This window comes from Trichoplusia ni, chromosome 5 (assembly GCF_003590095.1).
Source record: "Trichoplusia ni isolate ovarian cell line Hi5 chromosome 5, tn1, whole genome shotgun sequence".
NCBI classification, from domain to species: Eukaryota; Metazoa; Arthropoda; class Insecta; order Lepidoptera; family Noctuidae; genus Trichoplusia; species Trichoplusia ni.
The window spans coordinates 5249361-5272999 of NC_039482.1; the positions used below are offsets into that span (position 1 = coordinate 5249361).

The following is a 23639-nucleotide window of genomic DNA, read 5'->3' on the forward strand; positions in this document are numbered from 1 at the left end:
ATGATCACGTTAAAATCCGTAAAAGTAGTTTCATTTCAAGATATTTTGACTGACAAATCGATATAAAGAATTCGTAAGTGTGTCTAGCCATCGAATATTCCTAACAGGAAATTATTTAAATAAGGAAGCATAGCGGCCTCTATTTAAATGACCTTAATATTCTTAGCCTTCTTCCTTACTAGGACTAGAAGGACCCAACGAGACATACATTCAGTATCTATATTAAAACCACCAATGTTGTTTTAGGAAATTCGTCCAGACAAAAGATTTTATTTATAACTAGCTGTTGCTAGTTAAGATGTATATTTAATAAGTTATGATTTATACCTGCCCTGATTTTTTCACATTTTCCATTGTGTTTTCGCTCCTATAAGTTGCAGCGTGATGCTATTAGCCTAAAACCTTCCTCGATGAATGGTCTATTCAACACAAAAATATTTTTTTTAATTTGAACCTTCCTGAGATTAGCGCGTTCAAACGAACAAACAAACTCTTCAGTTTTATATATTAGTAGGTATAGATATAATCAAATTATTTATAATTAGCTGTTTCAACGTAAGCTGTAACAATAAATATTTGACAGTACAGTTTTAATACAGTTTTTTGGGTTCCTCGTTCAAGTACTAAAAACGGAACCCTAGTACCGAGGCACCGCTATTTTTTCGAACGTCTGTCTCCAAGCCACATCTTATAACTGCTGTAGCTAGGTTCTTCCAAGTTATTCAGATAATTTATATTTTTTGCCGCTTTAACAACTTACATTAAAAATATCGGAAATTAATCCGGTTGGTGAGAACTGTTATAAATTCGATAAGGCTTTAACAGTTTTTACAGATAATGAAAAAAGTAGGAATAAACGAAAGGACAGCAGAGATTCTTTTACTTTTATTGTTGACTAGGCAAATCCTGTTTAAAGTTTAATACGAAATATAAATAATCCAGTAATGATTCAATAACAGAATGTAAAAACTATTTTTAGCATTCAAAGATCATATTGTCTAAAACCCAAGGTCATCTAAAACACCAAAGAGATATATCAGCGGTATTTGGGTCCATAAACCAAAAACAATAAATGCTATTGTCTGTCGTACATATGTGTCATTTCGATTCGTTATACTGAATGCCCAAGGATGCCAACATAAAGGAAATTGTTAGATTTATTTTTGTTAAAGGAACATTTTCTCCCACTCTCACACTCCCGTATTAAAGGAAAATTTTCCACTAACATTTAAGTCTCATGCATTAGCGGATCACATAAACGCTTGTCCTAACCTGGGAACGAACCCGCGGCACTGCGCACTGGTTTAACCACAACTACTCGACTATCCGTGCTGCTAAGTCAGTAGTCAGATTGTGTTACCTATACAAAGGCAAGGGAAACTTAATAAAATATTTTTGAAAAACTATGTTTTTCCTTTATAAACCTAAAAAACAATCCTTAGCAAAAAACATCACAGCAAAAAATATCGTACTTGTGATCTACTCTAAGATCTTATCAATACTATTTACCAGGAAACTGCTCCAATCGTTATTTGTTCGCCATCCCAATTAATATTCACAAGGCATTAAAACAACAATATTAAATTGTGTTTTCGCGTTGCGAAAATCGCGTATATAGCGTAAAATCAATATTTATTAAGGGCAAACTACTAATCTTGACTTTTGAGTAATAAAACTATTCCTATTTCAAAGTAATGTCAGAAAACGTTACAACGGGTACTAAAATATTTTCTAATTGATGCTTGTACTCTAAAAATCTAGGGAGTACCAATATTTTGAAAAGTAAGATCAGTACTTGTAGACCAGAGGCGGCATTAAACGTCAGGTACTATAGCGTTTGCACAACTACAAGCCTTTTTTTAAAGTTAGTAGTTCTTGTGGGCACACAAAACTGTGAAACACCCGCCCGGTACACCGAGCTTCATCACAAGGCAAATGTAAATGTGCCAGAAGACTTCTTAGCTTATGGAGGGAGTTGGGATGGCAGGACTAACCTCCCGAATCAATCTCAATCAGCCAACTTGGAGCCTACGTGCAAAAAGGGAGCTCATTGCATGGTTGATGTACCTTGTGACAGAGTTTAGACTTTTACGTGCAGAAACCTCAGATGTTCCAGTTTCCAATAAACTTATTACTATGTAGTAATAATCAAACCTAACCTTTGGTTTAAGAGTCCAATAAGCCTAATTTTTTTTTAGATTACCAAGCTTTCGGAATCCTTCAAATTCGAATTCGTTCGAAAATTGTGAGTGATTTCCGAAGAATCTAGGGAAGTTAATCATTTGTTTCTTCGGATACAAATGTTTTACAATCTGTCTTTTATCGAGATGATAAGATTTGAATGAAGCACGCACAAGACAAGTCTAAAATATATTTCTCCCCTAAGAGCAAAAATGCGTTGCAACCTCATGATAAACTTCACAACAGCCCATGAGAAAAAACAGTGATTACTTTCCTAGACCGGTAACATTATTCCCAATTAAACAGTACCATGACTAATGACTCACACATGAGACACGCCACTCTCTTTACACTACTGTCGCAAATATTTATCTAAACCTGCTCTACAACTTCACATTATACACTTATCTTAGACTGACAGTTGAGAGGCAGTTTAAGCAGATGGCAAACGCACTACAAAGAGATTAGGTGACCAGGGCCCCGATTCTGCTATTTACAATGGCCGAAGAATGAATGGAAATTTGATTAAATTGACACTATTCGTATTATTCTAAGAGTTAAGGTGCCGCAATTTTTCATTAAAACAACATTCCAGCTTTGCGAGGAAGAGAGATGCTGTTCTATGCCGTGTATTGCGCTGTCAAGCTTCCAAAAATATAGTATTGTAACTTTAAGACGTGGTGATAGACCCTCTGGGGAACAAAAATAGCTAAAAGCTGGTATGTTGTTTTAATGAAAAATGCGGCCCCTCAATTTAACAAAACAAAATAAAATAAATATTGTGAAAAATACACTAAAAACATATTTCATAAGACTGTGACTCCATAAGGGCCTACAATCTAGATGTAATAGAATTTTTCTACTAATGTATTATTTAGATTTATTTTTATTTTTTCATGGAAATAAACAGATTTAATTTTTGGGTTTCGACACAGTGAACTGCAAAGTCATCTGTGAAATGTTAAACTATCTAGCAATCATAGGCCCTGAGATACAGCAAGTGACAGACAACAGACAATAATTGGTTTACACTTTGGGCACGGAACTACAAAAGTAAATGAATTATAAACGCTTACGGTCATCTTTCAAATATGTTGGTTCACAGGTAGGTTTGGGATACACACTTTATAAAACCAAAAAAAAGGTTTTAACAAAAAGGTATCCTTGAACCCCGATGACGTCACTCTCGGTATGTATGGAAGAGGCCATACAAGGCACATTGTAAGTAATTATTTTTTTATTAGAGACTTATAACATGTTGCTCGTAGGAGTACAGTTAGCAGACCAGGTTAATAATACCTAGTTAATATTAAAAGATCTTAAGTAATCTAAGAGTAAAAAAATATTCTCGATATATATATATTAATTTTTCATGTTGCTTTTTCCATCAATTTTTCGTGGTATGTAGCTATCCATCTCCTTGGGTAATCATTGCTGCTCTATGTTGGATGGAACCCAGTGGGTACACACTTTGGACAAACTATTTAGTAATCTGTGCTTTGGCCCAGGACTTATCTGGCAGGCGACAACCTTCTAAAAATGTACCTAACAATAGAGAAATAGTAAAATAAAGTAAGCTAGACTTAAAACCTACGAAATAAGTTTTATCGTCATTAAAATAACAATATTTATTAAAAAGGTTTTATTTACTCAAAAAGTAACAATCCTATAATTATTTTATGGCCACTACACGAGTATTCACGAGCTTTTAAATTGTAAATCTAACTTTTTTATTTGTTTACATTGATCATTTAACTAACTTATAAACGGTTGGGACATAGCATTTGCCTCAGTGCGCGGAGAATGTTCGCAACGAACGCACGCACTCTGCCGCCGCATTTTATAAAATTTCGGAGTCTGTGACTAGACTGTGATCTTAAAAATCGTAAATAAAGCTTTAAATTAAATCTCAATTAAAAAATATTTACTTAAAACTATATTTAGTGACGTGTATTTTAATATTTGACAAGTTATATAAAAGAAAAAATAAACTAAAACATTTAATTCTAAAATTAAATCCAAATATAACTATTTTTTAAATAACTTAACAATAAAGTGACGAAAAGTGATTTTAAAATAAATAAAAATAGTGTTTAACACATTTTGTGATAGCAAAGAGTTAACCGACTACAAAATCAAGTGTGTATGTGTTATATTTTGTGGAACTTTCGTGAATCTGCGGTGAAATCGTAAGTGTGTGCTTGTACTACATTTCAATGCTGTCATTATAATCAGATTATAACGTTGATTGAATAGAAAGAGCCTTTAATATCGAATCTCTTTAATTTACTTGTATCTCGAACATATTTCAATGTAATAACGAAATAATTAGATTAACCAACATCTTTAATTTGACGAGTATTCTAATAATTTGGGAGTTAAATCCCACTGTTGGGAAACGCCTCTCTACCCTCCTTCCTTTTATTTCTCTGTCTCGAGCATTTCCATTCAGAACTTCTATAAAAAGTATCTATGATTTATTTTCCATAAACATTTTTTTACACTAAATTATACAATCCATCCACCCATGTATCCATTTTTATAAATTTTTGGTTAAAAAAAATATGGAAAAGTTTTTATGTCAATTATTTTTATAAACAAAAACTAGTAACATCATACGCAAATTCGGTCAATGTAAAATAACATAATTTCTCTTTTCATTCATAACTTTCATTGATCACTTTTTGCGTATAAGTAGTTAGTTAATTAGTTGATGATAAATACCGTTTTACGGATTCAAGACCATTTGTTAATTGTTTTACACAACCATTGTTACTATACAATTTCAATACCCACGTTGACAAAGAAATCATTTCATTCATTTATTTTTATTTATATAGGTTTTTAGATTTATAATTTGTTGCGCGTATATTAATTTTGTTTATTACTTAATTCAACTGTACAAAGTCAGAACTTAGAAAATTAAATGAACAATAAACATGTATTGTAAGTATGTAAAAATGCGTCTGCGTTTAAATATTTTCACAGACAGATCTCCGTGTCTATAAAAACTGCAATTAATAGTAAAACTGGTCTATGGTCCCGGGGTATAATCCAACAGAATTTAGGTTTTAGCTGAAGGTATAAAAATAGCCCATGTGTTATATGCACATAGGCTATTTTATTCAGGATACAATACCAAATTTCATCAAAATAGGTTTAGCCGTTTAAGTGTGAAAGAATGTCAAACATACACTCAGCCTCACATACTTTCGTTTGTGAAATATCAGTAGGATGTAGGATTTTGAATGACACAAAATGTAGCTTAAGTATTTTTCCTTTTTAATCTCTAAATATGCGCTTAATCCTTTTTTCTTCCTCGAAGATCATCATTCCTCATCTCGATATCTACCCATGCTAATTCTTTAGCCCTTTGTATGAGAGGGTCTTAGTAACCCTCTCGACAAATCCCACTAGATTCCTCAATTCCTGTACCTTCATGTTAAGTTTATTTTTATCGTTGACATTTAAAAATAAACTTTTGTTTTTTGTGTTCAATACTCGTACATCAGAACGTAGTTTGCAGAACGTTTAACAAGTTTATCTAAATATAGAACTAGTTTTACTGTTTGTCGTGTTGGAAATACGACTTTAACTCGGTAGGGGTGTACGCTACGTAAAATATAAGTAACATACTTCAAAATAAGAAATAAAAAGAGCTTTTTCGTATTGTTTTAAGACGTTTTATTAAAGGAAAAGAAAAGATTATTTGTTTGTCTCTGATTTTTCGTTAAATCAGCTTGAGTTATTTTTTTAAATTTGTCCAAACATTCTTAAAGCTCGCCTAAGTACATATAGTTTTAAATTTAATTCTACTATGTACATTTTTTTCGGACTATATACTAGTATTTTCTGCATACACATACTCACCTACATTTTTTTAAAGTATCAAATAATATTTTACTCGCAGTCTAAACACACCTTTAGTCCATTTCTTATCACATTCGTTAACGAACCAAACCACTTAATAGCAGAAATAAAAAATAAAAATAAATGGGAAGTCAAATGATGTAAGCGTAATTGAAGCATATAAAAACTCCGCTAATAATTTCATCCGGATGCGGTTGAAATTCGATTCCCTCTCGTAAGAAATGTTTGTGTGATTCGCACGATCATTTTGTATTCTGTCTAGGTGTAATGTATCTACAATATCCAAAAATATATGAGTTTTGTATACTCATACTACACGATTTGCTCAGTTTTAAAGTTGATGGCGTTATGAAAATTATGAATTTTTGAACGGAAGCCCTCGAAGTTGAAAATTTTACCCCGTTTTTGCCACATATTCCATTGTATATTCGCTCTTATTAGATGCAGCGTGATGTTATATAGCCTAAAACCTTCCTCGATGAATGGTCTATTTGGTAAAATATTTTTTCGATTTGAACCAGTAGTTCATGAGATTAGCGCATTCAAACAAACAAACAAACTCTTCAGCTTTATATATTAGTATAGATTATTACAGTCTAGAATATAATATATTCCCTGATATCTAAGATATATTTTTTACACGCTACAAAATACACTACATAAATAAAACTACTGCAAAATGACCAAAACCCATCCTTTACCTGTGTAAGAAGTATTTATCTCCCAAAAGACAAGTCACAGCTTTGTATTTATAAATCTGTAAACATATTATCGAATTCCAATCGATATTTAATCAGATACAAATAAAAAACAAACATCACCACATGCTCTTATTTACTAACACATTTGGTTAAATTCCGAACATTAAATAAACAGCCTGTATAAGGCGATGAAATAACTTCGTCGTCATTTTAAAAGTTTCGGTATCCATTGCTGGGCTTCAACAAATATATTTAAGCCAGCATTCTGTTTAATCTCGTATGTCGTGAGTCTCGTGCTTACTTGTTAACCAGCTTTTGTTGGTATATTTAGGTTGTCCGTGTTTCGGAAGGCACGTTAAATTGTGGGTCCCGGCTGTTGTTCCTACATCTTTGACAGTCGTTACAGGTAGTCAGAAGCTTGAAAAGTCTGACAGCCAGTCTAACCAAGGGGTGTGTGTTGCCCAGGTAACTGGGTTGAGGAGGTCAGATAGGCAGTCGCTCCTTGTAAAACACTGGTACTTAGCTGAAACCGGTTGGACTGGTAGCCGACTCCAACATAGTTGGGAAAAAGCTAGGCCGATGATGATTTAGCTTGTCTATAAAATTATTATTTTCAGCCTATAAAAGTCCAACTGCTGAGCAACAGCCTCTTCTCATATAGAAAAGCCTTAGTCACGTTAGCGGTTCCAAATTCCGATATTTGGAATACAGATGTTTTCCTTGACTGTGTCAATCAATAGTGTTCAGAATAATTAAGTAACTTGTACATATAACTCATGGTCACTTGTATACACTAGGTCATATTTTTACTTGCATGTGTTGTGATCAGACCTGCACCACATGACTCCCGCATAGGAAATTAAATCCTTGTGTCGTGGGATTCACAAGCATATTATAATTCACATGCACAAAGACACCCAGACCCAGAACAGGCATTCGTGGATCACAGAAATGTTTGGCCTACGCGGGGGTCGAACCCGTGACACGACACATTCCGCAGTCAGAACCCAATCTTAGTTTTCTCCAATATCCAAGCTGCATTTGGTACTAAACAAGCAATGGATATTGATGTTTTCTTATTTCTCGTTTTGTCGATGGAAAGGGCCGCTGACACACGGAAATTTTAAGATTCAATATTATGAGCAAAAAATCTTGCACAACTTGTTTATGGTTCTAAGAATCGGTGTTAGATGAAGAAAGACATGACGCAATGTTGCTTTGTGGAAATAAATGTAATAAGATTTAATAGGAATCTATTATGAAAATATTTTTATCGGTAATTAGTTTTTGTTTTCATTAATTACATTTGTTTTTTATTAGAGCGATGCTGTTACAGCCTAAACGTATAAATATCGAAACAAACTTTGCGTCGGGGTTAAAAATAAACAATGTACCATTAACAAAACTGAGTAAAATCGGTCCAGCCTTTTCGGAGATAAGTTTTTTAAAATAAACAAAAAAAAAAACATTCGCTTTAGTATCATAGAATAGTTTCTTAGTGTACCTTATAGTTATTATTATTTCCTTTAAGGACTAAATGTTTATAATAATATAAAGAAGACACAAAATGTCAAGGCCCAAATTACTGCCAAACAAAGATAAGAATTGAGATTAGCGCTGCCCTTGTTAATAATAATAATTATTACGATCAATCAATCAATGTTTCCGTATGTCTTAACTAACAGGAATAACGGTTAATTATAAAAAAAAAAACAGTTACAAGATAAAGCTCATTAAAATATAAGTTGGTGTACTGTACGGACAAATACATACAAAAAAAATAGATACCCATTTGTGTTACTGCGTAAAATCGTATTTTTATGTAATCACTAGATGTTAGGCGCGGTCGCTACCAATCGAAAATGACCTCACGGGAACATGAAATCTCCAATAAAAACTATCCTATGAGTTGATATTGGTTATAAACTATCTATGTAAAAAATTTCGTTAAAATCCGTTCAGTGGTTTTTGCGTGAAAGAGGAACAAACATCGTACATACAAACTTTTGCGTTACATGTAATATCTATTAGTATGATAAGTTTTAAAATCAGACGGTAAACAACAATTAAATCTGCCGTGCGTTACGGGGGAGCGTGATGGGACGATGGCCCAGGGCGACAAATTCTGGGGGCGCCATGGTCTGAAGTTGGAGTCTCTTGCCTCTCCTGGCGCAAACCCTCAGAAGTGCTCTACGCTACAGGTGGAATACTTCCACCGCCAAACGTAACGCTAAATCAAAGATGAAATCTATATCTATATTATCTATACTCTATACTAATATATAAAGCTGAAGAGTTTGTTTGTTTGTTTGTTTGAACGCGCTAATCTCAGAAACTACTGGTCCAAATTGAAAAATCTTTTTTGTGTTGAATAGTCCATTTATCGAGGAAGGCTTTAGGCTATAAACCATCACGCTGCGACTAATAGGAGCGAAGATATAATGAAAAATGTGAAAAAACAGGGAAGGTATAAATCATAACTTATATCTTCTAACCACGGGGACGAAGTCGCGGGCAACAGCTAGTTCTTAATATAATTTTACTTGGGATCCGCAAAAAACTAACACTTGATATTGCTTCCCTCAAGTGGGCGCCACAATATTTTCGCCCGGGGTGTCAGTGGCCCTTACGCCGGCACTGTATAAAATTAAACGCAATGTTACTTAGAGGTTAGAGTCTCCTTGCGTCCTATTACCATATCCTTAAATAAGCTTGTTATTCATACATACTGTTGGTAATAGACCCCCAGTACATTTCGACGAACGAGTTTCTCGCCATTGTTGAACTGATTGTCACTCGGTTTACCCTATCTAGTTGTAAATCACAGACATTTGTCAGACAAAAGCGTATTATTTGGTACACAAAGCAAATCCGATGCATTCAAATTATAATAATAGAATGCGTATTATTATTTTTATATGTATTCACAGTTATTTACATTGTGGGTACTTAGATTTTTAGTGTTCCATATTCAAAGGGTAAAATAATAATAATAATAATAATAAAATCTTTTATTGGTTCTAAAAACATATAACAAAATAATTAAACCCACCAAACTGTGTGACAGTTTGTCGGCGGGAAACGAAACCCTGCTTCAGAAATGAAGCACTACTGTCTGTCTGTCTGTCTGGCACCAGGCCGTGTCTCATGAACCGTGATAGCTAATAGCTAGGCAGTAGATATTTACGCAGTTGTTGAATTTCTGTTGCCGCTATGACAACATTAATAAGAATAACGATGGACGATAAAAATTAAATTTTTGGGTGGTAAATAAATATCTGGGCAAAATCAATTTTTTGTCACCCAACCAATTCGATTCTTTAGATTACTTGTACGGAATCCTCAGTGTCGGAAGTCAGACTGCACTTGACCGTTTTAGTAGTTTGTATTGTCTAATTCCCGTTATATTTTTTTTTTATTAAAAACATACATAAAAAGTTGTGTAACTAGGTTAAATTGTATTTTTTCAAATTGTTCAAAGAATTATAATGTTTTTATTTCTTGAAAAAAATTACAGCTTTAACTAAGTTCACTATTTTTAACATTTCTAATACCTACTTCATATTTATATAGCTAAATTTAAGAATATCAAACGACCATATTATTAATTTAAGAAAAAATGTATGGATTAAAAAAGACCTTGGATATTTATGCAACCACAAGGTAAATTCTGAATAGTAGTAATCTTATTAACTACGAAAGCCAATTATAAGATTGCTTTCCACAATATCAGGTAAAAACCGTCAATATGTGTGACTATAGACCATGGATTATGTACTCAAAAAGGTAAATTATCTTGGTGTGTCTTTTTATACAACACATATTAAATAAATAAATGTATGATTTAAATAACCGGTGTATTTGATTTATTTATTTTTATTATTTACTGTATAAACAATTGATTTCCAAAAACAAAATAATATGACGACCTCCGTGGTCGAGGTACGCACCGGTTTCAAGGTTTCGCTAGCTATGAGGTCCCGGGTTCGATCCCCGGTCGGGTCAATGTAAAAATTCACATTTCTACATTTTCTCGGGTCTGGGTGTTTGTGGTACCTTCGTTGTATCTGAATTCCATAACACAAGTGTTTTAGCAACTTACTTTGGGTTCAGAACAATGTATGTGATGTTGTCCGCATTTATTTATTTATTTAAATAAGTAATTTTGGTAGCAATATTGCATAGTTTTCGCTATTTCATTGTTTTATACAATTTGGATACCATTTATATGTGAAAAGTAATGCCAATTTAAAGTGTAAGAACATTTTTAATAAAAATGGTATGCTATCAAACATTTATAAAAGTTAACACAGAAATACAATTTTTAAACCAGGAAAAACACACTCGTGATGTAAACTCCAGTATTTTGATAATATTTTTCCTCAATTTACATTTATAATAAAGGGATATCCTTAGAATAATAATACTGGGTTGAGTAGGTGAGATAGGAAGTCGTTCCTTGTAAAACACTGGTATATACTAAGTTGCATCTGGTTAGACTGGAAACCGATCCTAACATAGTTGGGAAAAGGCTAGGACTATGGCTAAGATGAATATTATTAATTAATGTAATCAAGGTCGATGAAGGTGGATACCAGAAAAGTGATGTTACGTTAAAATATACACAAATACCTTAAATTTACACAAATGAAATTTTCACGAGACTTGGTCATTTTATTTAAGGAAAGTCCCACAAACCTATGAAAGTGACATAACCAAGTGATTAGAGCCATATTTTTAGAAATGTCACTTTGGAAGAAGTCACATTTCTAGGCGTGCCTAAGGGATTTTGGTCATTCTATTTAAATATAATATACTAGCTGTTGCCTACGACTTCAGGCTGGAGGACGTCTTTCTCTGAGCTCATTGACGTACTCAAATCTCTACAAAATCGGTGACGCAAAATTTGCAACCAATAAAATAACAAAATGACAGAAAAATCAGAAGCGTCATTCAAAACAGAAGCCGTATCATAAAGATATCACAAATAACAATGCAACAATAAAATCTACAATAACCCTACTGTTTGAATAACGCTGCAAACTATTATACGTCATAACGTGATCTACGCATGACATGAACAATTAATCATAGTATCTAATATCAGCCGAAACGACGGCATAAATGACTGTAGAAGGAAGTGGGAAGATGACACGTGCATGCCTGTATTAGGAGCAGATGATCAACCTTAGAGTGATGATAGTACATAATAGAGCTTAGGCAAGTCATTAGTTATTTTAAGTTGTATTCACCTTGTTGGGCGAGTCAAATATGAAATTCATAAATAACCTATCTGTCTGTTGGTAGAGGACTTTCGACCAGAATCGGTTTAGAAGTTTTATTAAATTACTCCCTACAACGTCACAAAATCAAACTTGAATAAACAACTAACCTCAAGGTATCTACTTTGTTCTTCCTGCTATATTTTTTTTAAATATAGCAGGAATTACAGTACATAACAAAAGTGACACTTCTCTACACTTATAAGATCGATGGTCTACATACTTGCGCCGCATATGCGAGTGAACTATGAGTCATCGGAATGCTGAAATCATGTCGTCATGCGTGTCAATCATTTGTTTATTATATGCGGTCTGTTTTGATTTCGTTCATACTGATTAAAGTTTAGTGGGACAAATGTAGGTATAGTATGTAGGTGTGTTGGTCATTTATTAAATCTATTGTCATGGGCTTAAATTAAACATAAAGTTCTCTATTCATCCTTTTTCGTGAAATGTAAAAAGCAACAGAAATAACCAAGCGTAGTTCTTCAGAAAAAAACGGACCCCGTATGCAGGAATTTAATCATGTTGTCGCGAGAGGTTTCACAAACATTCAAGTCACAAGCACAAATACACCAAGAATCAGGATAAGTATTCATGGATCACTCAAATTCTTGTCCTACGTGGGGATCGAACGATTAACACGTCGAGCTCAGAGGGTTTGGCGTGGTGACCTCAACCACTCACCAGATTTTTTTTTTATTCAAAGGAGTTATATAAATATGCGTAATTAAGGTCAGATCCAATGTGTGTAGTCTATAACCTAAGTATGATTAGACTAATCTGTGCGACCTATGATGATCAGCCGAGTGCTTCGATAACGGATTCGCCTCGAGTACGGGCCAAAGATTATCGTATTGACGGCGCAGGGAGATAGAACAAAAGTCTTGAAGACGATTCTATGAACCAAAGGAATAATTAGAAGATGTTAAGTTCATAAAGGAAAGAAAGAGGTAGAAATAAAGGTGAAGGCAAAGGGTTTGTTTTATTAAGAAATGATGAAAGCGCGACTGCAATCCATCATGTCCGTCATTTGGTAGTAGAATCTAAATGCAGTTTAATATTTAAAATTTACATTTTTAAAACTATATATCAATATATTAAAGTTAAATTCATAGAATGTCGTATCAATCATACGAATCGTGTTTCACTACTTACTGCACGGGTACCCGAGTGATGAAGGCCAAAACACCAAACCCACTGTACCCGACGTGTTGTGGGTTCGATACCGACGAAGGACAAGCGTGTCTAGCGTGTGAGTAATCCACGAATGCTTGTCCTGAGTCTGGGTTACTGTGTGCATGTCACTTGAATGTGAAATCGCCGCGATAAAGGAATTAAATTTCATAGTGCGGCTGCGGCAAAACAAAAATATTATGTATGTAAATTGTATCCTCAAGAAAAAATATCACAGAACTACAACTACATTACCCCGGCCATACATTTAACTATTCTAAAGCAAACCATCTCGTACATACATTTAAAACAGTAGAACCTCTACCAAGTACAAAGCATGTCACGTTTCTCACCCATCTGTAAACGTGCCCTCTGCTAAGCCGCAGAGTCTACCTGGTCATTGCGGTTGACAGACCAACCCAAGCTTATTACCGCTTATCACCGCAACAATATTGTTTTGACTTGATAGTACCTATAATTCAGTGGCGTTGCTAAGGGGGGAGGGGGCGCACTAGGTGTCACCCTTTTGTGAAAAAGCAAATTACTGTATTTTACTTTCGACGGGGTGCCACCTAAGGTAGCTATGCCACTGGTCTGGTACCATTCATACCATAACCATTTGTCTCGACTTTAGAGTTTCTTTCCATATTTCTCAGGGTATTCAGATAGGCACTGTCAACTCCAACCATTTCATAAAACGACGTAAAAGTGACGATATATCATAATTCCAGAAGTACTTTCTACCTTGGATTTTTCAACGGCGCTTAAAAAATGGCCCTGTGTGTTTAGTCAAAATGCTTTAAATGCTCGTTTATTGACTGGGAGACCAAGAGATTGGGAGTCTTTAATCATGTTATTCGAAAGTCATCATCGGCCTAGCTTTTTCCCAACTATCTTGGGGTCGGCTACCAGTCCAACCGGTTTCAGCTGAGTACCTGTGTTTTACAAGGAGCGACTGCCTATCTGACCTCCTCAACCCAGTTACCTAGGCAACACGACACCCCTTGGTTGTTAGACTGGCTGTCAGACTTTTTCAAGCTTCTGACTACCTAACCTGTAACAACTGTCAAAGATGTAGGAATAACAGCCGGGACCCACAATTTATCGTGCCTTCCGAAACACGGAGGAACTCGCTATGACAAAGATGGTCACCCATCTACGGACCAACCGCGTCAAGCATAGCTTAACCTGTGATCGAATCACTTATGCGGTTATAGCTCAGCCACGAGCTCCTCTCATGTTATTCGAAAGTCTGGCGTATTTTTGAGAATAAATCATTGAATCCCTCACCTTATCTATAACATTCAGTCTGCTTAAACACGTTGTACAATATGAATAGGGTATTAGCACACTCACACTTTTGCCTGTAGACAAAATAAATTTTTGCGAGCGATAAAGCTATGTGTATATAAGGTTGATAATGATGCAACAAGTCTAGACCTACCGAACGTTTATCCAGCATCGTTGTCTATTTAGTCTAGCAAGTATTTCCTGATTATTATCTCGTACTAGAAGCTTCTAGATATTGTTAATATAAAGCGAACAACTAGCATTAACGGTGAAGGGCTCGAATGCGGTAGACCTTGATTGTAGAAGCAAGGTTTGTGTGTATACCCTTATATATATCATATTATATGTTATATATAAGGGTTATGTTATGTTTATTATATTCATTGTTAATAACTTGGCTCTATTATATTTATTGACTAGGTGAGTCTCTAGCTTAAGCTTGTATTTTTTTCATCTATATAATGCGGTTTTATCCGGTATTTAATTTTGCAATCCATTTGATGAATGGCAAAAAAGAAGTACCCATCTTCTAATAATTACAATCGGTCAATGCAGTATTACAGAATATATAAAAAAAAAAATTATAATATTTTAAAAAAATACTAAATTAAAATATGTATTTAACCTACTATGGTTCATATTTTTTATAGTCAAATACCTATTACAGCCATAAATCAGCATAAAACCTCTTTAAAGTTTGTAGGTTGTACTGAGAACTTCGTCTTACTGTTATTTAATGACCATTTTAAAATTATAACTCAGTATTTTAGTCCTTATTTCCATACAGAACCAAAAATATTGATTTATAACCTATATCTATATATTACTTATTACTTATTACTAATATATAAAGCTGAAGAGTTTGTTTGTTTGTTTGTTTGAACGCGCTAATCTCAGGAACTACTGGTCCAAATTGAAAAATTCTTTTTGTGTTGAATAGACCATTCATCGAGGAAGGCTTTAGGCTATAAACTTATAAAGCATCACGCTGCGACCAATAGGAGCTAAGATAAAATGGCAAATGTGAAAAAAAAACCGGGCAGGTATACATGAATCATAACTTATATCTTCTACCCACGGGGACGAAGTCGCGGGCAACAGCTAGTTACTAATATATAAAACTGAAGAGTTTGTTTGTTCGTTTGTTTGAACGCGCTAATCTCAGGAACTACTGGTTCAAATTGAAAAATTATTTTTGTGTTGAATAGACCATTCATCGAGGAAGGTTTTAGGCTATATACCATCACGCTGCGACTAATAGGAGCGAAGATAAAATGGAAAATGTGGAGAAAACACGGCAGCTATAAATCATAACTTATATCTTCTACCCGCGGGGACGAAGTCGCGGGCAACAGCTAGTTTTTTATAGTTAAATACGATAGTACAAAGCATAGAACCTCTTTAAAGATCGCAGGTTGTATTGAGAACTTCGTTTTACTGTCATTTAATAATAATAACTTAGTATTTAAGTCCTTATTTCCATACAGAACCAGTAATAAAAATATTGATTTATAATTTGTAATAGGTATAATTATTTACAATAAAAATCGAATAAACTAAATGTCCGCTTCCTTATTATCTGGCGTTTATCTATATTTACATACATAAATAAGATAAATCACGTGAGTTGAGTAATAAAAGGTTTTAATATCTTTTGATATGTAGAATCTGATTCATTTGTAATCAGTTTGATTGACCTTTGTCATTTCTTAGACCTCACGTACTGTTTCTAAATCTGCTTTTAGTTAAAATGGTATCAAGATTGCAGAATTGAATAATAAGAAAAAAAATACTTACTGATAAATGCAAATGACAAGCAAACAAATACAACAAGAGAAAAAGAACCATTCCCGGTTTTTTTAGTTGTCTCAAACTGAGCAAAACCGAAAAACTACATGTAAAAATGAGGATATGTTTTTCTTACAAAATAATTTACTTAATTTCAATAATATTACTAAACATAATCGTAAATTGTTAAGGACGCATTGAGAACATTCGTTGCTGTGATTTTTAAACGACTCCTGTTTTAATTAATTTATGCCGAGGGGGATTCCAAAAACATTCAAGTCACATGCACAAAGACAACCAGATTCAAGGTCATTCGTGGACCTCAAAAATACTTCTCTCTCGCGGGATGCGAACCCGCGACACGTCACGCACAGAGGATTTGGTGCGGTGACCTCAACCACTCGTCTATAAATGATCTTATTGTGTGAGAGGCAATTAGGTAAATTAGTAAACAATAAGTGAAGGCAAATCATATTTCAGAACCTTACGTAAGTGTTTAGTCACAGTGACCACGTAAAGTTGAAGATGACCTTTGCTTTGCACGTAGTTTCAGAAAGTTAATCTAGGGACCTATATCTGTGTGAAAGTAAATACCGCTCTACTCTCTCTGCGTGTCTGAATTTCTCAACCTATTTACTCCCAACCACCCGGAATAGCAGTCAGAAATACGAAAAAACGTTTATGAAGGATTACAACGCATTGCCATACACCGACACAAAAACGCGCATGTCGAAGCACGGTGGTTCAGGTTAGTCAGTAAGAGTCTGACACTACCCATTTCCTTCCCCGAGGGAGTGGGTGTTGATAAGGATTCCCCCGCCTTACAAAAAAAGGCATACGAAAATACGAACTCATTTTGAGCGTAGCTTAATCTGTGTTCAAACTGAAATCAACTTATACATTAGTAGACAAGCACTTAGTTAGACAATAAGAGAAAGATACGAATAATAAAATGTTCCACATCAGAAACCTTTTATGATTCTCCCATTTGTAGGGAGTAACAGCCTATGAATTCACTCATTGTGCTAAACGAAATAGACTAAAATAGACAACGGAAGCGTAAAATTGGGTAATTAGTAGGACTCAGCCACGTATGGCGTTAATTACTCATGTACAGGCACTGCGTGAGTTCAACTATAGTTTTAGTTCTGATCGACAGAAATAGCAGAATGATCTTTGTATCAAAAATATCTTCAAAAACTCTCTTTCATTTATCAAGTATTTTATAGGTTTAAAAAAATCCGACTAGGCAATTTGAATTAGTAAATGTAAAGACTAACAGAACCTATCAGAAACAAAACCTGTATTATTGAAAGGAAAACTGTGCGGCGCCATTCCAGACATTTTCCTATTCATGCCTTCTTGTCTAAAGGTTTTTGACCGGCATCGGCAGTACACCATCCTACTTCCCACTAATATTATAAACACGAAAGTCTCTAAACATGTTTAGAAGTTTGTTACTCTTTCACGCAAAAACCACTGGACGGATTTGGACGAAATTTGGTACACAGGTAGTTTATAACCTGTATTCGCACATAGTATACCATATATTCCCGTTTGATTATTTTCAGCTAGTTATATAAACGATCTCGATATACCATCATTGATCTAAGCATGTATGTTTTGACTTACATCAGGCACCAGTTTCTCACAAAGTTAACAATAGGTTGTGACATTTTTTTTTGTATCATGCAAATGCATTGTTGCTTTTCTGGAGAGAAATAAATATAAATTTTTTATTTGATCTTTCTATTATCTACAGGAACCAGGTCCCCGTGCCATGTGCCACTAAGACGTTCTCCACACGACGGGTAGCGACGCGCGCGCCATGCTGGGCGTCTTCCCGGTGCGGTGGCTCTCCGGCCTCAAGGATGGAGGAGTCGCCAACCAGTTCATCATGGCTACCATGGGTGAGTGAAAAATGACGGCTTATTTCTGCGTTAAAAAGTTAGGAATGGTACTCAATACGCTTATTGCATTCCACAATGTGAACTTAGGTGGTAGATACATAAGGCTTACATACAATATTAGGTTTGGAGCATTGTGGGTCCTGTCGGGCATAGCAAAAAAAAGAAAATACTAAAGGTGGTCAAAGGAACAATGACATAATAACAAGAATTTCGGAACCCACATGACAAATAATTTCATTCTTTCTCCCAGAACTTTTAAATGACTCACCTTTTCTACCTTCTTGTTGACCTTATTGTTAAACATAACTAAGAATACTCGTTCATAACTCACCTCAATACAAAACAAACTAAGAAAAAAAAGTATTTATTCTTTTAACGCATGTAGGATACAAATAGACAAGATATACATACTAAACAAAAGATCATAAAGTTATCAAGATCAATATAAATATTACGCCATCACTTTTTGTTTCATTTGGTACCCAACGATGTACCAATAAGTGATAATTTCAGTTTCTGCTAACGAACATAATTACTGGAAACAGTAAACAGTTAAACGAATTTCCTTCGCGACTCGCCTTTTACAATGGAGTTCTGTTACTATCCCAAGAACAGCTTACATCGGTACTTGTAATCAGAGGAATCATATTGATTGTGCTATGTGATTCTATATCACCTAAAGCGTACGCATATGAGTACAAACAGTCTTAAGGGTTTCGGAACTAATCTTAAAGACATGTTATACTTGCCTCAGAAAAAACCTAAAAAAGACTCAAAATCATCTTCATACTATTCTAATTAATGGCGTAATAAAAAAATATAGTCAAAATTACAAGAAAAAAAATTACGAAATATTACCAAATATCTGCGCTAACCAACAACTGGTGACCTGTATCAGAGGTTTTCCATGAAAACCTACATCAGGCCAGTCTCTCACACAGGTGAAATATCAAATTGTATCCCACACATTAATTATAACACTACCTAAGAGAAGATAAATGAATTGATTTATTTAATTCTTTTTTTTTTTATGTAGCCTGTTTTAGATCCCACTGCTGGGCAAAGGCCTCCCCCTTACTCTTCCACACTTCTCTGTTTTGTGCAAGTTCCGGCCACGTGCACCACGCGTATTTGACTAGATCGTCACACCACCTTCGTCGCGGACGGCCTCGTTGCCGATGTCCTCCCTCCGGCGTCCAGTGTGTGACGATTTTTGCCCAACGGTCAGGCTGCATTCGCGCTACGTGACCAGCCCAAGACACCATTATTTAATTCAGTCCAAGACAAATCCATGAATGAACCAATACTTATATACCACTTATTACATTACACCATACCATATGCAAGATAAATACAAAGTAACATTAATGTCTTAATAGTACTTACCAAGAGTTACAAGTACTCAATGGCGGTCTCATTTAAATTGTGTCCGCATGTCGCGTGGCGTCGAGATAATACGATCACCGACTTTCTATTTTATGTAGCGGACACACCTGTGTGACGTAACAACCATGGCTTTATCTGTAATGCCGTGCTAAGATCTTATTACGTATGTTAAATTGACAAATGGCTTAAGACAGTTATGGTATGGTGTTGTTGTAGTTCTTGCAAAGAATTGCTGGAATTTTTTTCTCCTTCTTTTCTTACTAAAAGATTTCAATTTTGTGCTTTCTTTACGGATAGGCGAGTTTCAGTGAATGTCACAAAAGTATTTGTGACGTCACGAAAACTTGTTCTAAGTCTGGGTGTTTTGTGTTCGTCCGTTTGGTAATAACAGGAAAATGATATTTGTTGTAACAGATTTAAATAAGGCTATGTCTATCATTACACTAAGCTTCAATATCCGAACAACTAGACTTTCCCGAACTCAGATTCCTTTTGAATGTTACCAAAATGAACTTACAAATACATCGAGCTTGGTTACGTCCATAGGTTACGTCTAATCTTTTCTAGTGCAACAAAATAAGGTCGACCTATTTACATGAATACTTTTTTCTGTAGCATATGAAGTGTGAACAGACATGATAGAAAACCAGCCAGTATTCGACAACTATATTTTATGTGGGTCACGCAAATATTTATTTTCAGCTGCCATTGAAACTGTGGGTTGACTAGAAAAAATACTAAACGAATTACTGTTGCTAAGTAGGTTAAATAATTATACGAAACAGTTTAATGACTTTAGTTTGAATAAAATCTACACATTTAATAAAATCGTGGAAAAGTAAAATTTGAGTTTTTTTTTCATTTTTTGTATGCTGGTAATCTGTCTGCTGGTGTGCGATGAAATCAACAACGGTTGATTGTACTAGCATACAACTAGCAAGACCTTGCTAGTTGTATGCTAGTACAACTTGATTGCTTTTTGACTCCCACAAACAATATTTTCGAATAGTCGAAATTGGATTTTTGAAGGCAGATTTTACCCACACTAAGGAATGTGACCTTCGCGCCACGGGGGTTTGACAAACTTTTAAGTCACATGCACAAAGACACCGAGACTCAGTACAAGCATTCGTGCCTCACACAAACGCTCGTTCTAAAACAGGGATTGAACCGACGACACGTCGCGCACAGTAAGTTTGAGGTGGCGACCTCAACCACTCGGCTATCCGTGCATTCATCACGTCACCAATGTGAAATGTACCATATCTTCTGCATTTCCATACGTAGAGGATGACGTAGAACATCGCCGGTTTGTAACACATTGTACCTATAAAGGTGAACTTGCACTCAACTTGACATATTATCATTACGCGACGATTTAAGTTGTGACGCAACAGTTTGTTTCTACGTAATATTGGCATGACGTCTGATCGTCTGACTTTTGACTTTGCTCAGCTGTAATGATTATTCTTTACGAGGAAACATATGAGTAATGTCCAATTAAGAATATAAACAAATAACTTCATTAAATACTGTTTTAATTACCGGGCCTTTATCATAGATAACGCAAATTTATTTTTGAGTAAATCTTTTTTTGTGTATCATTTTGTTACATGAAGATTCTTTGACGTAAATAAATAGAATAATAAATAATAATAATAATTCTAGAACTGTATTCGTTATAAGCAGATAGATTAGGCATAGTTTTTTCTTATTGTGAATGAGTGGTATGCACAAACACACGCTGAATTTATTTCTTGTACTTCGGGGGTTTTTAAAAACATTTAAGTCACATGCACAAAGACCGCCAGGTTCAGGACAAGCATTCGTGGCATTACACAAACTCTTGTCCTACGGGGATCAAACCAACGACACGTCGCGCACTGTGAACTTAATCCACTCGGATATGCGTGCAGACACTAATTATATTTGAACAAATAATCAAATTAAGAAGGAAAACATGCCCTAAATCTTAAACTCAATTCTTTCGGAACTTTAAACCACATGAAACAGACACATGACAGCTCAAATACCAAGCTTAACCGATGACATCAAAGACAACGCTAAAGCAAACAGCTACATTGTCAACCTACATGCAAACATTAAGTGCATCTGAGATACAGACTGGCAAAACCAGCGGACATACCATCACAACTTCAAACAAACAGTTGAGAAATAGATGAAAGAAAGAGATGCCGCTCTACGCCGTCAAGTGCGCTGTCTCGCTTACACAACTGTACTTATATTACTTTAAGATAAGGTGGTAGAGTTTTCTGCGCATGAGTCACTGCGGCCCTCTCGAAAGCTTGAAACGGGTTCCATTATGCACAGTACTATCATGGTGACACAGGAGGTCAAACAAGTTCATTCTGTGCTTACTGACAAGATGAAGATCCTGCTTTTAAAGATATAAATGGTATCTTTTCATTTTTCTATTTATTGATAAAAAAAAACTTCTTGAAGACCAATCGAGCAGCAATAAATGGCCAAATAAGATAAAAACTGGTTTGTGACAGACACGGTGTCAGTCAATTATATCCGTAATCTGAAACTCTCTCTCATCCATCGATTACCAACATATACATAGGTCTAATTAGGCTAACATTTAACGACCCATTTACTTTAAAAGTCCGTACATATTTACTAGTAGAATTGTCCAAACATGATGGAATTGCGTTACAGATTTCTTGGTTCTTCTTATCATCATAAAATCGGATGTAAGAAGTGATTCTTTGATATTTTTTAAGATCAAACATACCACCGGCTATAAGCTCATATTTTGAGCACAAGTATTTCGTGTCAAGCAGTTTGTTTCCTTCCAAAGGTATGCCATTGCCAATATACTTGACAGAAGTGATTGTTGCCATCCACTCAATCAAATCTTTCACAACACATCTTGATTTTAATAAATATTCAGAGGTCCCCTATTCATAAAGTGATAGTTGTAGAAGCGAGACAGGGCTATATACAACGTAGAGTGGCGTCCCGTTCTCGCAGCTGTAATGATATTACTTTGAGTCCTATTGGTAAGTGTTCAATGGTTTCAATTTAAATGATTTTGATTGTATTAAACCGGCACGGGACGGATTTCTTACTGTTTATACAGGTTCTTGATTTATTACTTGCAGAATCTTAACTATTAACAATTCCAAAAATGAAGACAAAGTTTCTGAATGTTAAAGTTTGTATCGTCGTTGCATATTTACGCGTAACGACTAAATGGATTTTGATGAAATTCGATAGACATTTGTAACTTATATGCTCACAGGTCGTGCTAATTATCTCCTAACCTTTACCTAACTATGTTGGGGCTGGTTTCCAGTCTAACTGGATTCAGTGTTTTACAAGAGGGACTGCCTATCTATCCTCCTCAACCCAGTTACCTGGGCAACACAATACCCCTTAGTTAGACCGGTTATCCGACTTTCTAGCTTCCAACTAGCCGGGACCCACGATTTAACGTGCTGAAACACGGAGGAACTCGTCATGGCAAAGATGGTCACCTATCTAAGGACCAATCACGTCACGCGTAGCTTAACCTGTAATCGATCAAATTATTATAGCTTAGCTACGAGCTCCTTAAATATGTCTTTGAAATGTCTTTCAGTGTCGAGACTTGGCTTTTCTATTTAATGGCGCTTTAAACATTTACGAACACTTACGCACACACAATCGTCTTATCTTTTAGGTGCTTATCTTGATGGTCTTTCATGACTTCGCACGGGTGCAATGCTAATATACACTACAGAATTTCTTTATCGTTCGTTATTTGGATAAGGATTCCTACTGTCATTGCATCATAACAAAAACAACTTCTAAATAAGCGTTGTCGAAGAAAAACACATATACAAAGGGATATAGGGACAACAAGGCGACGGTTTTATTTTATCTCGTGACTAGCCACTAGGTGACTAGTGTTACCTACAACGGTCACAAAAATTGTTACATTGTTAACATCATAGGGCTTTAGCGTTTATTTAGCGCATTAGCTTTTGTTGCCGGCGCAAGCATTTGTGTGACCCACGAATGTTTATTCTGAGTCTTGCGCATATAAT

General features: G+C 35.1%; 1 protein-coding gene across 1 annotated transcript in view; it reads left to right on the forward strand.

Annotated features, from left to right (window-relative positions):
* Positions 1–4221: 4221 nt before the first annotated feature.
* The window catches only part of LOC113493888 (solute carrier family 2, facilitated glucose transporter member 8-like), a 42642-nt gene continuing 23224 nt past the window's right edge, over positions 4222–23639 (forward strand). Inside the window, exons 1-2 of the mRNA XM_026871920.1 lie at positions 4222–4370; positions 18051–18198. Coding sequence (XP_026727721.1) covers positions 18117–18198 — 82 coding nt within the window. The 5' untranslated portion in view covers positions 4222–4370; positions 18051–18116. The remainder of the gene's footprint in view (positions 4371–18050; positions 18199–23639) is intronic.